The sequence below is a fragment of the Athene noctua genome, chromosome 11 (genome assembly GCF_965140245.1).
Source record: "Athene noctua chromosome 11, bAthNoc1.hap1.1, whole genome shotgun sequence".
NCBI classification, from domain to species: Eukaryota; Metazoa; Chordata; class Aves; order Strigiformes; family Strigidae; genus Athene; species Athene noctua.
In genome coordinates, this window is record NC_134047.1 from 17,094,006 (window position 1) to 17,111,929 (window position 17,924).

Below are 17,924 nucleotides of genomic sequence, written 5' to 3' on the forward strand. Positions count from 1 at the left end.
TCCGCCCGGACCCTGCGCCATCGCCGCGGGCCTCGCCCCGCCCGGAGGCGGGAAGGCAAACCCCGCCCCCCTGCCGCGCGCCCCCACGGCCCAAGCGTCCGGCCCTCTCGAGGAAGAGCCCCCTCATCCTCCTTCCGATTGGCTCCGCCTCTCTCCACGTGACACCCAGCCCGCGGCTCAGTGGCTGCGGCGCGGGTATGGGCGGGAACTAGGACAAGCCACGCCCCCCCGAGGGCGGGGGTCACTTCCGCTCCTGCGCGCTGCGGGGCGCTGCGGCGGTCACCGGCCGCGTGAGGCGGAGACGGGCCCGCGCGCGCCCCCGCCCGCCGCTCCCGGCTGCGCGTGCCCGCGCGCTTCCCCGTCCCCGCCGCCGCCGAGAGGGGCGGGGCGAGGCGAGAGGGCGCCTCAGGCGGCGGCGCGGGTGCCCTAGGCCCGGCGCGGGTGCTTCCCCCCTCCCCGCTCCGCTCCACCTCACCCCACCCTCCGCCGGGTCCCGCCGAACCGGCCAGGATGAGCGGTGAGGACGGGAACGAGGAGTTCTACCGGCAGCTGCAGCTCCAGCAACAGTACGAGGGCGAGCCCGGCGGCGAGGGCGAGTCCGACCCCTTCACCTACGTGGACCCGGCCGATGGGGCCGCCTACGAGTGGGACCGGGAGAAGAAGGCCTGGTTCCCCAAGGTGGGTGCGGGGGCCGCCTCGGCGCTACCTGAGGGCGGGCGGCTGGCCGGGCCCGCTCGGTGCCCCCTCCCCCCTTCCCGTTGGGAGGAGCGGCCTCCTCGCCTGCCTGCGGCCCTCTGGGGGGAGCCTCGCGGGGTGCCGCTCCCTCCGCCCGCACGCGGCCCTGGGGCAGCTCTTTCCCGGTGGCGTGGTGAAGTTTCCCGGGGGAAGGGTGAGAATGAAGAACGGTTGATGTTGGGCCTCTTCAGCACGGACGTGTCTCACTTGTCTGGATTCAGCCAAATAGATGTCTGCTGCAAAGTCTCTGTGGTACTGAAACACTCTTTTTTACAGGCAAAACCAAGGCAGCTGGCGTCGTCTCCGTCTGTAACCTCACCGGCTGCTTTCCGCTCTTTTGTTGGGAAGAGCTGTAGGTTGGCTTTTCTCCTTGGCTGTGAATCTGTAGAATTGCTCGGGCCTGGCATGAAGTCACAGTTATATTTGTGGATCTTAACGAATCGGTACTGCCTTTGACATGTTTAGGTTTCTTTATCACAGTAGCTGCGATGATCTTTGCCTTTCTGTTGGCAGTGAAGAAGTGAACTAGTCTGTTAAGAATTCTAGATGAAAATGGAGTAGTATATTCCTCTTTTATTATTATCTGAAAACAATCCACGTGTGAAGATGTCTTGTTCCCTCTCCTTAAATCTTGGAAATGCACTTGAAAATTAAGTGTATTGTCTTTAAGGCATTCCACAGAATGGAAACATGTTACAGTTTTTAATCTCTTTTTTTAATTAAATATTTTAAGTATAAAAAATGAACTTGCAATAACAACATGGTACTTCAAGGAGAGGGGATGTGGATTTAATGTGTTGAGCCAATGTACTCATCTGCAAGTAAAATAGTAGTTTTGTTACTATGTAACAACGAATGAGGGCAATTACTTCAAGTATTAAGACATTTTATAGCGTATACTTGATAATTACAATGTGCCAGGTCTTATTTGTGACTCTGAACTCGTTGCAGAGAATCCGAGTAAGAATGAAGCCTGTAGTGCCAGGTTTATATGTGTGTAAACCTAGTAAGGTGTCCATGTAGCAGATGGCTTACAGAGGGGTAAAAATATGTGAGGAATCCAGACTCACGAAGTGGAGCAGTGGAGAACTGAGTCCCCCTGGCTCCCTGTGGAGTGCTGTATCCAGTAAGCACAGTAACTTCTCTTAAAAGGGTTCTTTTCTTTCCCTGTTCCTTCCCCTCTTTCTCATCTCCTTTTAAAATTTATCTGTTCTTCTCAGAAGCACTGGTCTTTCCTAAATGCCTTTCTTACCTCAAATTTCCATCTTGGAGAGGAGATGACATTAGAAATTGGCCAGATTATATAGGAACAGCAAAGTCCGTTAGTAAATACGATATATTGTAGAAGTTGGTAAAGAATCATTGTGAAGGACTTTGTGTTAGAGATAGGTCACTGAGCTAGATATCGTAGTATCTCAGGTTACTTCACTTTGCTGATGATTATTCAACAGAGTGTTTTATCAAAATAAAGAGACTGCAGGAGCCAGAAGTTGTAGTTATTTCTCTCCTTCATGAGCAGTAATAAAATTATGTCTGTTCTCTGACAAAAGATTAAAATATTCTGACTGGTCTAAGCCAGTGATCATCTACAGACTAGTGTTGCACTGCTACTCTACTTTGAGAGTAGTGTCTGCTGAACTTATACTGAAGCATATTTCAAAGCAGTGCAAAAAGTTAATGATATGAATTGTCAACATTCCTCAGAAAAATTTGGACGTGGTCAGGTCAAATATTTAATAAAAGTGATTGCAACTTTGTGTGTTATTTAATGATTTTTATTTCAGTGGTACTATATTGTGGATACAAACTTCTACTAGTCCTTCACAGACATAGCACAGAATCATGTGTTGAATTCACCTGCCTTCCTTCATCACAAAACAGACATTGGATGTCTTCTGTAAGTGTAGGGTATCTGTTCTCCATTTGGTTAATCTATTCCTTTCCATTTCAGTGTGACCAGTAGTTAATTACATGCTATAGCATGGCCTGTAGTATTGTATTTCTTTTCCTATAAGCTTAATTGCTCCAAACTTTATAACTATGTGGGTATGGAGATAGAACTGATCTCTCTCTGTGAGGTTCTCCACCAGAACTGGATTGAAGTCCCAAGTAAGAAATTCTGTGAATGTTTGTTTTCCATGCAGACATGGTATGACGTAAGTTCCAATAAAAGCCTTTATACTTGGATAAATTCCTTTATGCTTGCAAAAATGCATTTTAAATTGAAGTAGCTGCAACGGTGTATGTGGTAGGTTGATAACATATTATGGAGAAAAAGGTCTTTGTGGTTGACTGGCAAAATACGACAGTCCATAGTAGGTATTTTGCTAAGAATAAATCTAGCTTTACATGAGAAGGCAGTTCCCCCTGAAGTTGAAAAATAATGGTGCTGCAGCAAGGTGGCTAGTTTGTTGCAGGTTTTATCACTAGTAGGTTTGGATGAAAATGAATAATATTGTTCACCAGAAAGTGTAAAAGCTTCTTAATTCCCTGGATTTCATCAACTTTTGAGACTAAGGATTTGCTAAAATTGCTAGTGTCAAATATAATGAGCCTGATTTAGAACAGTCTCATTTTCTTCACTAAAGGTGGTTGTACTCTTCCTTTCTCTTGACACTGTATTATGTCATGTCTGTAAGAGCAGCCACTTTACATTCCTGCTTGAGGTGTGTTGCAAATCTTGTTTAGTGTAGGAGCTATTTCATGCTAAACTTGGTTATATTGAGCTCCACAGCATCTTGTGTTATTCGTGACAAGCCTGTTCTTGTCAATTCTGCATTTTTGATTTGTTATAATAAAAGCTTAGAGTTGAAACATCAAGCTTCAAATCACTATGGAAGATATTGCATTATTTTCATTGACACTACTGTCCATTGTACTGCTGTCTTACAATAGCTTAATGACATTAAGTTTTATTTCCTTTCACATATGGATGAAGCAAGTGCAGTGCAGGTCAGAGTCAGGTCAAATTTTCAAACGTTAAGGCTCAGCTTTGGGAATAAGTCAGAGTGTGTAACTTCAGAAGATAGTTCACAGTGCAGTGACGCTAGCAAAATCAGCTATGATGTATTGATTATCTCTTTGCACCTTATTGCTAGTGGCTAGTATTAAAATTTACCTGGCTGGAAATACTGAGTGTAATTTGTAGGGTTTTTTGTTTTGGTCTTTAAAACCTAGACATTAGCCAATCTTATATTTTACCCAAATATATTCTCTCTCTAGAAAAGAGCAAGCTAATTATTTATAATTAGGATATAAAGTAGAGTGTACAGCCTTACAAACAGCGTGTTAAGATACTTCTCAGTCTAAGTGCAATATTTATTGTCTACCAACACTATATTTGTCATCTCTGAAACAAAAGACAGAAGCCTACAAAGGGCAGTCATCATCTGTGGAAAAGTTGTTGGCTTACCTTCAGCGTCACTTTCTCTCCAACACGGTCAGGAGCACTTGGTTTCTGTCCTTCCAGCAAATCCAATTTATATGGAAAGCAGAAAGACTCACTTGAAAAGAGGCAGAACTTGTGAACTGTTTGTTTAAAAACTTCATGTGCTGTATGGAATTAGGATGTTATTGTAGTTCAGGTAATGCCTGAACTGATTGTTCTTGTTGTGCATATGGCTTTACAAAGATTTTTTTTAAAAACAGTTTTAAAATACTGTTATTTTCTTTGTTGTGGATTAGAAAATTACCGTCATCTACCTAACATTAAAACACTTACAAACGTGAATTTGTACTTCTTCGAAATTTTGGATTAAATTTCCTAATTTCTTTTCAGATAACAGAAGATTTCCTGGCAACATATCATGCCAACTATGGCTTCCACGCAGATGATAAAGACAGTTCATCTGCTTCTGGCACAGCAACTGAAAGTAAGCAACCAGTAAGTTCGAAAACATCAGGAACACAACCATCAGCAAATGAGAAAAGACCACAGCAAACAGATCCAAAACAAAAAGCGGAAAAACGGAAGCTTGAGCCAGGTAAGCAACAAAGGGTCTCTCTCTGTGTAGGCTGCAACCTGTATAGTACTGAGTGGAAACTGGCAATTGTTCAGCATTACCTTGTACAGCAAAAACCTGGGTGGTTCTGAATGTTTCCAGAATGGTTTTAAAAATCTGTGGTGCTTCATAGGTATCTTCCTCAGGCTGTGTACAAGGTGGAAAAAAGGCAGATTAAGTCAATGTTCCTTTGCTCACAATGCTCACAAGCTTCCTATGAGCAAGCAGAAATTCTTAGAAAACTGATGGAATGTGAACGTTAGTGTATGGTCCTATGTTTAATATATTGGCATAGCTGAATTAAAACTCTTGTTTTTAGGATGGTTTCATGTTGAAGAAGACAGAAACACAAATGTTTATGTGACTGGTAAGTAACAGTGTTTATTCATCTACTTTGAGGTAAAGATGGTAAAAGAGACTCATATATGTCTCACTCCTAATATTATCTATTCAGTCTGTCACTTGCCAGCTACTTAGCATCATGTTCCTGACTGCATAATATCTTTGTGACCTTTAAGTTGCAGATATGGGAAAGCGGTATAAGGGACATATTCCATGCTTTTGTCTTTTAAATGTGATACTCTGTGAGCTGTGTCAGCCAAGTCACTAATTATTTTTTTTTTAAAGTAAGCTACAGCCAAGAAAAACAATTTCTGTGAGTTCCTAAGGAATAGGGATAATGAGAACGAGTTTAAAATAAAATGGTGCATTGACTATACACATCAATTAATATTGTTTCATTTTTATTTGATTTTATAAATATGCAATTAAATTATTAGGTAAGGAGAAGGAAACACTACAAACAAAAGGCTGGGAATAGATGAGAAAGTAATGGGGAAGCTCAAATGAAACTCTGCATTTATTATGGTATTTCTCTACCTGTTTTGGATGTTGGGGTGCTGTCTTTAGGTGCATACACAAAGGTACATCTGGTGGTTCTGAGCAGTCACAGAAATGCACACACTTGAATTTACAAAAGTCTTTATCCAGGTTGAACTAGCATAGAACATTCGCATAATTTTCTCCTCCATTTTGTTTTTTCTTGTCCTCAATTCAAAGTTCAGACTTCAGAAACTCCATACATTATCGGTTGCTTTTTTTGTCGAATTTGTGGGTGGAGAAAACAGTCATCTGTTTATAGGTTGATTGGTTGGTTTGGGCTTTTTTTGTCTCTGATCCCTAGAGGTGCTGTGGAACTTAAAACTTGGGCAGGATAGTTACACTCTCCTAGGCCGTTGTGTCCACTGCAATGTCAGTATTTAGCCAGTGCTAAAGGTCCAGCTCTGCATATTAGGGAGCACAAATACATTGCTGTATGTTACACCTATTAAAAAGTAAAAGGATTTTCAAAATACTGGTATGAAGTAATGTTTAAAAGGTAATATCAAAAATATTGGTGTCACGGGTGGTGCTTTCTTACAGCGTATGTAAAGTTTTTTCCTTAAGTTTGATGTCTTTCATTTAAAGAAACAGGGGTTCTTTTCTAATGAGGTTATATATAAAAAAAAGAACATATTCAAGCCTTCTGTTTCAATTTTGCAGGTTTACCTCCAGACATTACAAAAGATGAATTTATACAAGTCATGTCAAAATGTGGTATCATTATGCGAGATCCTCAGACAGAAGAACACAAAATCAAACTGTACAAAGATAAGGAAGGAAATCTTAAAGGAGATGGCCTCTGTTGCTATCTAAAGGTCAGTGGTGCACTGAAACCTTCCTGTGGAATATACTTGCGGCCACTGTTTCAGAATCATATTCAGAAGATTCTTGAAATATCTGAAGTGTAACTTTGAATTTAGGTGTCTGTTTTAAAGGTGAAAATTACTACTTACCTGCTTGTGCACCTCCTTTGTTTCCTCTTACCCACCCTCACCTTCCCCCTGAAAATGTCCATAATATTGCTGAACATGTCTCTACATGTTTCTGTCTTGAATGCCAGTGACGATGGGGTGAAATGGGGGAGCTCTTCACCTTTTACTTTGAAAATATGCCACTGTGTGGCCAGGAATAGAAAAATAATGAGACTAGAATAGAGCATACTGTAGCTCTGTATTTACAGCTTTTGGTTGAGAACTGGTTAGGTTCACAACTGTTCCTGAATTTTGTATTAACCTATGAAAGTTTAGGCTGAAGTACTATTTCCTTCATGTGTTTCACTTGTGAATCATTTGGAAAGTTAGTGCTTTGTAAGTGCAGTCTGCTTTAATTCTGCAAGAAGCACCAGACAATACTAAATCAACTGCCTTGTAGTCTATGCTAGTTTTGTAATTTTAGTAGTCAGGGCTGTTTAGTGCATAAGTGTAAAGACAGTGTCCACTCTAAAGGACTTTTAGGAGAATTGATTAAAAGCCTCAACATTTGCTGTTCTTGGAAAAGATACAAGCTTTATAGATTTTTTTATTTTTTTTTTTTTTTTTCTTCAAATTTCATCAGCTTGCTTGATCATTGCAGATTGCTTTCTATGACAGATTTGAATGAAATGCATGCAGTTGCTTTTGGGAGTGTTAATCTGTTATACCATTGGTAAAGAAATACTGATGAAGCGTTGCCAGCTGTGTGTCAAGAGACTTGGAAGAGATATGGCATTATGGTTTTCAGTGACGGGAAACTGATTCTTAGCACAATATTCTTAAGTAAATGTTACTGAAATAATTTGACTGTGCCATGTGCTTTAAAGCTTATGCTCTGTTTTATCTTCAAATAGAGAGAATCAGTTCAACTTGCATTGAGACTTCTGGATGAGGCAGAAATTAGAGGCTATAAATTGCATGTTGAAGTTGCAAAGTTTCAACTGAAGGGGGAGTATGATGCAAGCAAAAAGAAGAAGAAATGTAAAGACTACAAGAAGAAGTTGTCTCAACAGCAGAAGTTTGTATTTTTTATTTCAGTAAAATATTGCTTGAATTCTAAGTGCTATTAGAATTTAGAAAGCAATGCTTTCTTTCAAATGCAATGCTAGGAGTTATGCATAATTAAAGTCTTATCTGACAGCAAAATAGCTTAAATAATACACATTTGGAGGGGAGGAACTCCTAAATTAATGTTGACAGAGTGAACTTGTTTGTGATTGTCATGTTAAAATAATGCATAGGGAACAAAGGTCTTTTCAGATACAGAAGAAAATACTGCAATTCTGGGGAGATAAAAAAATTTTCTCAGTGTCTAAGAGCGTGCAAGTCCTGTCATGATATCTAGACTTCTATAAGGTAATAACACTCTGGCTGTCCACATATTGCTTGTACCATACTTCACTGGTTGCAGAGGGCAAGAGATGCTGCCTTACATAGGAGCAAATAATGAAATATTGTTTGATTCCCCCAGACATCTCTCTCTGGTATTTTTTTTTAATTGTACTGGTTTTTTTAATTGTACCTAGATGCATTGCTTTCGTCACTTAAAAATTCTTTTTCTGCCTTTTGGAACCAAGAAGATGTGGATTAAAGAAGAAAGAAGTTTGAGTATATAGGACCCTCTACTATTTTAATGAAAGCAACATTCCATTAAACATTTTAAATAGTCATGCAGAAGTATTTTACCATAGTTAAAGGGAGAAAAAGCTACTTGATAGTTAAAAATAAAAGTAGCTTGAAATGTATCTGTCTCAAAGATAAATTGCCAGTTCTTGCTGTAAGAAGTCTCCAGTGTGGAGAGAGAAGTATGAAACTGCATTTGAGAGTAATTTGTGTGAATAAACTGACTTCAGTTGGTGTTTCCTTTTGAGTTGAGCGTAATTTATTTGCAAAACTACCTTCATTGGAAATCCAAGCTTTCCTCCAGCTAAAGTAGCAGGTACAAGAAGGAACTTAAACAAGATTTCTCTCCCCAATATAAGATTTTCAGATAGGATATGAAGTAGACGTTTCTATGAGAAGTAATGTTTTTGGTGAGAAGGCAAAGTCATAGAACAGATGCCCTGAGTTTACCTCGCTAGTTTGTGGCAGTGGCTCTGCACACTGTGGAATGAAGATACATCTTGCAGCAATGCTTGTGTAAGATTCAGGGTGTTCTTGCATGCTTGTTTAAATAAAAGCTGTTAAATTTCACCAAAGGGGGAATAGTGGATCTCCTTTTTTACAAAATAGAAAAAGTCAAGTATTGACATTTTTATTACGCTTGGCAGCAGGTGGTTCCTGTAGCTGAGTTCATAGTAGGAAGGAATTAAAACTTAAAGATTGGGGGTTTTTCAGTGTTTAAGAAAATGCATTGATTTAAAAAATAATTTATATTCCCTCTGTGAGCATTTAAGTACCTTAAAGCCTCCACTGCTTTGTAGAAGAAGTGGTAAAATGGAGTGATTATTGCATTTTTTAGAAGAATGATGTAACTCTTTGTGTCAAAATACATGTTTTAGTTGATGTATTGCAAGAAATGCCAAATTAATGATTTTTTTTCAACAAATACTTGTAGAAACTGAAGAGAGCCGCAACAATATCTTCTTACTGTTGCTTCATTTCATTAGACAGCTGGATTGGAGGCCTGAGAAGAAAGATGGCGCAACTCGAATGCGACATGAACGCATCGTTATTATCAGGAATATGTTTCACCCAAAGGACTTTGAGGTAGGAAGATGCAGTTTAATACTGTAGATTGTGCTGTTGTAGTTAACAATGTCGTAAGAATTTTAGCAAAATTCTAAGCAGATGAGCAGAAAATTAAAACTTACTGTTTGGACAGTGGTTTTTTTTCTCCTGTGCCAAGCATCTGCTTAAAATTCATTCATCTATTTCCAGAAAGCAAGATGTTCGTAAGGATATATTTTTCAAATCAGCCTTTCTTGCTGTGTATCCTGATAATATTCCTTTTTGGGATGGAAAGAGGAGTAAACAATAACTAAGTTAGAATGGGGAAATGAGCACAAAATAGCCTTATTAAATAAGTAGCATTTATTAAATTACAGTAAGAGCTGTTTGCCAGCTCCCAAGTGGCTTTGAAAATGCAGCATAACAACACTTAATTTATGAACTTTTTATAGATTGGCAGGTGTGTTCCATTGGTGACTGAGCAAAAATAAAGCTGAGAAGTGTGTGCTTCTGTTTAATTTAACCTGTGTGATTGCATTGCAGGAGGATCCCTTAGTGCTAAACGAGATCAGAGAAGATCTGCGGACAGAGTGTGAAAAGTTTGGTCAAGTAAAGAAGGTTCTCATATTTGATGTAGGTAATTTTATGCCTTGTGTTGGTAGAATTGGTGTAATGATGTAGATGTGCAAAACACATAGGAATCTTTAAATATGAGCAGAGCATTTATTTGGGTTTGTGTGTTTATTTCATGAAAACTTGACCTAATTTTTCAGTATTTTACAGTTAGCTCTTTTGGAAATTAATTTCTGAACACTAATCTACTTCAGCCTATGTGAAGGCAAACTGTAACTCTTTTCCAATAACTTGGATAACGTCACAAGTTTGAAAGTGTCTGAAGACAGTTACTTGTGGCTAAACTAGCTGAAACATCTTTGTTTTCCGTGTTCAAAAGGTCTGTTCAACAGTGTACCAGTAGAACAAGATGTATAAACTTGGAAATTGAATTTTTTTCAAACACAATTATGTATGATCAAGATGGAGCTATATCCTCATAGATTTCATAACACAATCTAAAAAAAAAAGATGATGGAATAAATGCTCTATTTCGAAAACTATGAAATGAAAGTTGTCTCTCCTTACAGCGACACCCTGATGGCGTGGCTTCTGTGTCATTTAAAGAAGCAACGGAAGCTGATCTGTGCAAGCTAACTCTAAATGGAAGGTGGTTTGGTGGCCGTCAGCTCAGTGCTGAAACATGGGATGGTGTAACAGATTATCAGGTAGCCTTTCATGGTCCTATTTTATCATGTATTTCTTCCAAACTGTAAATCTGTTTTTAATTTGAGAAGTGCTTCATGTTCCCTTCCCTTGCCTACCCTTGCCATGTATTGCTTCCCCTCAAAAACTGGTAGGATGTCTCCAAAAAATAATCCTTAATTATTCAGTTTAGCAAACATTTAAAGGACCTGTTTGATGTTAAAAATTGTGTGTTGGGGATGTCAGCTTAGATTAGCCACCGGATGTACACCTCATTAGTTCACAGTCAACAGGGCCTATCAGAAATCTTGAGATTACTGCAGTATAAATGCTTGTATAATTTTATCTGTGTAAATACTCATTTTTACAAGTGTAACTTTGTAATGTGTATAAACTTATCTTTAATAGGTGGAGGAGACTGCAAGAGAAAGGGAAGAAAGGCTCAAGGTGTGGGGATCGTTTTTAGAGGATCCTGATGCAAAGGAGCAGCAAAGTACATCTGATTCAGATTCTGCAACAAGTAGTGTTAAACAGCCTGAACGCAGACAGCCTTCAAAAGTTAATGACACATCTAAGGAGGATGTAAATGATGAAGCCCATAAGAGGGAGAATAATGGTGAGGGAATTAATGAAGATGGTGCTCCATCTACAGACAGCAGCCTTGCAGGCAGTGATGTTGAAGCAGATACATAACATCTTTAATGCTTTATGAAAGCATGGGTTTTAGGGTGATGTTTGAGTTTATCCCTATCTTCAGGGTGACTGCAGACAATATTCATATGAATATATACATATTAGAATGTCATCAACTGTGTGCTTTGAAGTTTTCATTAAAAGCAGTATTCAATGAGGTTCTAAAAGTTTGTATTAATTGGCTGTTCAGGTAAAGTAACTCAAGTTGCCAAGAATGCAGTAAAACTCATCAGGCTTCTTTTGTTCTAACTATGCTTGTCAATGTTTCATTATGTAAGTGTGAAATATGTTCCAACCCTTAAGTTTGTGTAACTATATGTAGCTTCAGTGATGCAAAGCTATTGCAAGATTTGTGGATTTTACTGTTAATTTTCCTGTACCCCTTGGACCTTGGTATGTCATCCCTAAAAATGATTTTTGTCCTGAGTACATTGGATCATTTTTCAGAACAGACGCTGTGATATGTGTAGGGTGAATGCATTGGTTATGTTGCTATGCATTAAGTAGCAAATAAGAGTAGTACAAAGTTGCAAACTTAAAGAAAGTGAAAGACAAACAGTGTTGCCATAGCCAACATAAGGCAAACTGAGTGAAGATAGTTTATTAGATCACAGCATTCAGTAAATTATTTTTTTCTTCCCCTGCTTAGATCATCTTTTGACGCTTAGATCTTCTGTTGAGGCTGGAATTATGTCAAGGAGACCAGAAGTGCTTAAGCACACACGTTCTAGGCCATAATGAAGTAAGACTGATCTTAAACTCTCATGGTCTGTATGCAGAATAGGCTTTTTGACAGGTGTATTGGCTTTGTTCAGGTTTTGCTTTAATATTAGAGTAGACGTTTTTATTTAACTTGGTTAGAATGATGAGTGTGAGTTCTCTTAACGTTCTAGTTTAGCCTTACATGCTCTTCAAAGTGAGGAGGGTCTCCCATATTTCATAAAATTTAAAGACTTTTGGCAACTTGAAGTACATTTGTTGTGCAAAAGTTAAAATATTTGAAAATATGCTTTCAAATAATAGTCTTTTATATCAAAAAAGCAAATGCTAGCCCTTTTAGAAATATTTCCAAAAGCAAGGATTTAGAAGGCATTCTGACTTAAGATATCTTCTTAAGTGGCAGGCTTTCAAAAATAACTTCGGGGGAGCTGTGTTGGGCATAGCCATTCTTAATTTAGAATCCCATTATTTTGATACCTAAGGATAGAAGAAAGTGGATTTAGGCACTAACAATTAAAATATTGATGCTAAATTCATAGCACACTGTTCATTTGGATGGTTACTAGTGCAGATTTGTAAGGAGATTCTTTTGAATTTTTAAATTTACATTGGATTACAAGAAACCATAGATGCCAATTCTTGTATTTCCATCCTGAAGTACTCACAATACTCTGAAAATTTATATTTTCAAACTTTGTGCTCTGAGTTTACCATCCATATTTTTTTCCAGAAGTCTGTATGGTACTCTTAAGTTTATTTTGGTGTTGTTGTTGTTTTTTTATATGTGATTGATATGTATGGGTAGCTATGCCAACCAAAACATCTAAGTTAACACTTGCCGCTATGGTTATAAATTATCTTTTTCTGACAAAATGTACAACAAATATGATATTTAAAGTCAGGGTTTAAAAGTGTGGGGGCTCATTATGAGCTGGTGTGACAAATTTCCAATTTTAAGTTGCATTATAAAGAAGAGCTGTAACTTCTGCTAGCTAAGAAAGACCATTTTATTGTCTTTGGAAGTGTGTGAATTGTACGTTTCAGCAGAACAGGTGTTTGAACAATTCGGGGAATCTGAAATACTGCCTGGTTTGTAGCTGCATGTAGTGGCATATTCAGATTACATCTCTGGATTGTGTTAGTTCTGCCTTAGTTATTTTTATTGGTGACAAGTACCACAGACCTTTGAGGGCTGGAAGTTTTTGCATATGAAGAGTGTAATTTAGTGTGGTGGGTACTGCTTTCAGTGCTCCTTTTTTCCTTCCAGCTTCTAGACTCCAGGCTTTAGCTCTGTTATATTGTTGTGTTTTGTTAGGGTTTTTTTGAGAGACTAGTCATATAACACTCTACACAGTTAAATCGCCTGTTTTACAGTGGAATTGCAACTGATATAGGGAAACCGTTGACAAATTTATAAATATTGTACAGTTCTATGAAGCCTTATCATGGTATCAGATATAAAAACTAAGGTTAGTGTTAGTGTTTGAAAAAAGACTTTGAAAAATAAAGAATAATGATGTGCAGTAACCTTCCTCTCTCCAACTGATGTACAAATTTGATTGGCTTGCTTCAAAAGTCAAATGTGATGTTAGTCTTTTCACCTTTTCCTCCAGACTTCACAGTGAAGTAGAGCACCAACAAAGACTTGAGACCAAATGCTTTCCTGGCTTTCCTATTAACTAGGATTCTTAAGAAAATAAAAGCTGGTTTTCCATGAAAATATGTTGTTCTGAAGTGTGGCATTACACTCAAACTGGTGTTTTCCTTTTGTCTACCTCTGTTATTCCCCAGTAAAAAGTAAAAATATATTTTTATATAAACTATTCATTGAGTTATTGAGGCATTTAATAGTCTAAGGAGAGGTTAATGCAGCTGTGACTTTCTTTTCAGCAGATTTTCATTGAGACTGAATTCTTTTGATGTTTTCCTTTTTTAAATGATGCAAATTTTTATAAATTAATCTGAACATAGATTAAAAATTTTCACAAAAGTTAAAATTACTATTTTAAAGGATGATTAAGAACTTGTAGTAGAGCAGTAATGTTTAATACCAAATTTTAACAAATCTGAACCTGAACAAGCTGAGTTGCTTTTTAAACATACTTTTTCTTCTGACTGAAGCATCATCATAAATGAATTGATAAGAAGTTAAAAGCCCAATGCAACTTTTACTGTATTCTTTTAATTAAAAGTGCTTTCTAATGACATGTCTTGCTCCTTAGAAGTGACAAAATCAAGCATTTTTGCTCAGTTTCTAATTTTTCTTAGGTTCCATTCCAGTGTTCCACCATACCGCTTGTTCCTTCATCTGTAGGCTTTTGGTGAGAGGTTCATTCTAAGAAAAGCAGTCTGCTTCCCTTTGTATATTACGGAAACAATAACTTGCGGCAGGTTGAAACAATTTGTGGATAATCTTTGTTGCTCAGTTTTGAACTAGAGAAATAACCATTTCTACTAATTTGCACAGTGTGACAAAATGGATGCGAAACCACTTAAATATAACAGCAGGGAAAGAGTATTAACTAACTGGTACTTCAGCAAAATTCAGCATAGAAAATCACTTTCTTAACCATGCAACACAAAGTCAGTTGCTTAGCTTCAAGATATATTGGTAGTTTGCTTTACAATCAAATGCTATTTAGTGGTTTGCTGGCAAGGTAATTGTACGGAGTTAAAAGTATTCATCAGAGATTACGTGGTTTGAGGAGCATGGCCAGGGTAGACATCTGGAAACAAAAGGCCCCAAAAGAAAAGGCATGTAAGTTGTAGCAGGTTCTCGAATGTTCATATACAGCTGTAAAGAGAGAATTAGTTTCATTTTGCATCAAAATGTTTATCTGTTTCTCCTGCTGACTTTAATTACTTTTTTAATTGAATTTCAGTCCCTCGTACAACTTACGTTTTGTATAAGGATTGCAATTCACTTAAAATCATTAGTATGTTAAATGCAGTGCATTTTAGCTAAAACATGTCCTAGACATTATTCAGTGAAGGTTAATCTATTTACAATTAGAAATAACTTAGCTTAATTCACTTAAGAAAGCTTAAAGGTATTGGATGCTTCATAGAAACCCAAACTTGCCTTTAAATTTTCCAGTAAAATCAATATCCATACCCTGAATTCTTGAACTGTATAAGCTAATCAAATTCTTAAAAAAAGAAAAAAAAAAAAACCTGTAGACTTTAATTGGATTTAAAATTCTTATTTTTATTTCTGAATTTGAGGAAACATACTGCAGTATGATAAATGAATTATGTAAGTTGTGTACTTGTGTTGATTTGACTTGTGTGTATTTTAGTGCTCACTATACGAGGCTTGAAGTCTTACTGTCAGGATACTCTTGAAAGTTCTGTAAAATATTTAAAGAATTATGAAATCTTTTGCAGCAAATTGTTTTTTGCTCATTCTGTAATATGAAAGTATATTGTTAGATTAAACTTTTCAGTACGTTGACTTGGAATTTTTCTGACAGGTTATTTTCTTTCAGTAAATTGATCATTTTCATTTATCCTTTAGAAAACCAACATTTAAAAACAAAAAAAAAACCATTTGAATAATATCTAGACCCGTGACAGCATCTGAGAATCTCTTGATTTGTCTTCAATTTTGTTTCTTAAAGGGGTTGTGTTTTATACTACCTTTTTAATAAACAAACTCATGAACAAAACAAGTCTTTTCTGATTAGTTTTGAGATAATGTATTTGTCCTACTTTTGTCCTCAGTAAAGGTACAGCAGCATTTGGTGCCCGGTGACTTCAGTTTATAAAGCGTATGTGTTAACAGGCCAGAGCTTTCCCAGTGGAGTCCAGCAGACTGTTGCTGGAACTGTAAGTGTTTACAGTGGGACATGGTATTTGTTCCCTCTTTGTGGGTTTTGCCTCGGACTTCATCCTGGCTTGGTGTGTTCATGGATCCTGCCCGCACATAAAAGGAGCGGGTGGAATGACTGCAGCACCATGGTTAAAACTGAGAGTGTGTGGGAGGGAGGTTGTTTGTTAAGGACAAACAGAATTTCAATTTTTATTCTCAGAAATTATTATTTTTTTGATTCAAAGCTTAACGTTTCAAATGTTTTAAAAAGTGCTGGAAATCAGTTGTTTCAATTCATAAACTACAAAGGAATAGGGATGATAATCCCATTTTTAGCCAGTAGTTTTTTGGGGTGTTCACTGAGGAGCCTTAAACTGATGCCATCTAACAACCTTCTGAGTGCTTTAACTGCCAGCCTAAGAGGAGATTCTTCAGCGAGGTCTTGAAAAGCTTTAGCAGAAGAAATCTGCTATATGAAACAGTTTAGAAAAGGGGATCAAAGAATGAATGACTAAGGTATTGAGGGCACTTGCCCTGCTGATAGACTGGAATCCGGTCTGTCTCATGATGAAAATGGGTTTATGCAAAGAGTGTGTCAATAAAAGACTAAGCGCTGTCCCAGGAAATCTTACAGCCTGGTAGTTAAGTTGTTCTGGGAGATGGCAGAGGGCGGATTCATACGTATTAAATCCCGTTGGCAGCTGGTCACGAGTGGTGTCCCCCAGGGCTTGGTGTTAGGGCCACTCCTGTTTAACATCTTTATTGATGATCTAGACGAGGGGATCGAGTGCACCCTGGGTTAGCAGATGACACCCAGCTGGGTGGGAGTGTTGATCTGCTCAAGGGCAGGGAGGCTCTGCAGAGAGACCTGGACGGGCTGAGCCCAACTGGAGGAGTTTCACTAAGGGCAAATGCCGGGGGCTGCCCTTGGGCCACAACAACCCCCAGCAGCGCTACAGGCTTGGGGAGGAGTGACTTGAGAGCTGCCAGTCAGAGAGGGACCTGGGGGGGTTGATTGACAGCCGGCTGAACAGGAGCCAGCAGTGTGCCCAGGGGGCCAAGAAGGCCAATGGCATCCTGGCTTGTTCAGAAACAGTGTGGCCAGCAGGGACAGGGAAGGGATCTTGCCCCTGTACTTGGCGCTGGTGAGGCCGCACCTCCATTACTGTGTTCAGTTTTGGGCCCCTCACTACAAAAAGGCCATTGAATGACTCGAGCATGTCCAGAGAAGGGCAATGGAGCTGGTGCAGGGTCTGGAGCACAGGTCTGCTGGGGAGCGGCTGAGGGAACTGGGGGGGTTTAGTCTGGAGAAGAGGAGGATGAGGGGAGACCTCCTCGCCCTCTACAGCTCCCTGATAGGAGGGTGCAGAGAGCTGGGGATGAGCCTCTTTAAGCAAGAACAAATGATAGGACAAGAGGGAAAATGGCCTCCAGTTGTGCCGGGGAAGGTTTAGACTGGATATCAGGAAGCATTTCTTTCCAGAAGGGGTTGTTAGGTGTTGGAATGGGCTGCCCAGGGAGGTGGTGGAGTCCCCATCCCTGGAGGGGTTGAAGAGTTGGATTGACCCAGCGCTGAGGGATCTGGTGGAGTTGGGAACTGTCAGTGTGAGGTTAATGGTTGGACTGGATGATCTTCAAGGTCTTTTCCAACCTAGATGATTCTGTGATTCTGTATTTAGGCAGAAGGAATTGGATTGTCCTCTCCTACTTTCTGGGTAAGTAAACAAACTTAAGCTACTGTGTAAAATACAATGTCACCAGTTTGGTGACTCTAGTTCCCCAGTGTGTTTTTCCAACTGAGCCTGGCAAATTTGACCCTGATTCAGCATTTCTGGAATGGCTGCAATTTGGTAGTTTTAGTAAACTTACTACAAAAAACCCCAAACTACCTCTTTCTTGCTACAGCCCTTACAGAACAAGAGCAATATTTTTATTTTCTGAAGATTTCTGCAGTTATTTAAACAGATCCAGTGAAGAGAGGAAAGATTGGTTATCCAGCTTATCTGGGATGGAGACAGGTGACATTTTCCTTCTTGCAGATGCACACTTAAAGCTGAATATGCCATAACCTGGCATAGGAAAATCCTTTCTGACCCTGGCCAAGTTTGGTTCTCTGCCATAACTTGTTTATCATCTTACACTAAACTCTTCCGAAGTCCAGACGCTGTCTCCTTTATTGTGTAC

At 39.1% G+C, this 17,924-nt stretch overlaps 1 protein-coding gene across 1 annotated transcript; it reads left to right on the plus strand.

Moving 5' to 3' along the window:
• The first annotated feature begins 279 nt into the window (after positions 1 to 279).
• HTATSF1 (HIV-1 Tat specific factor 1) lies at positions 280 to 15,390 on the plus strand. The gene is made up of 9 exons (XM_074915120.1): positions 280 to 678; positions 4,514 to 4,718; positions 5,056 to 5,103; positions 6,279 to 6,433; positions 7,444 to 7,607; positions 9,199 to 9,298; positions 9,803 to 9,892; positions 10,402 to 10,539; positions 10,925 to 15,390. The coding sequence occupies exons 1-9, from the start codon at positions 511 to 513 to the stop codon at positions 11,207 to 11,209; spliced, it is 1,353 nt and encodes a 450-aa protein (XP_074771221.1). The 5' UTR covers positions 280 to 510; the 3' UTR covers positions 11,210 to 15,390.
• The last annotated feature ends 2,534 nt before the right edge of the window (positions 15,391 to 17,924 follow it).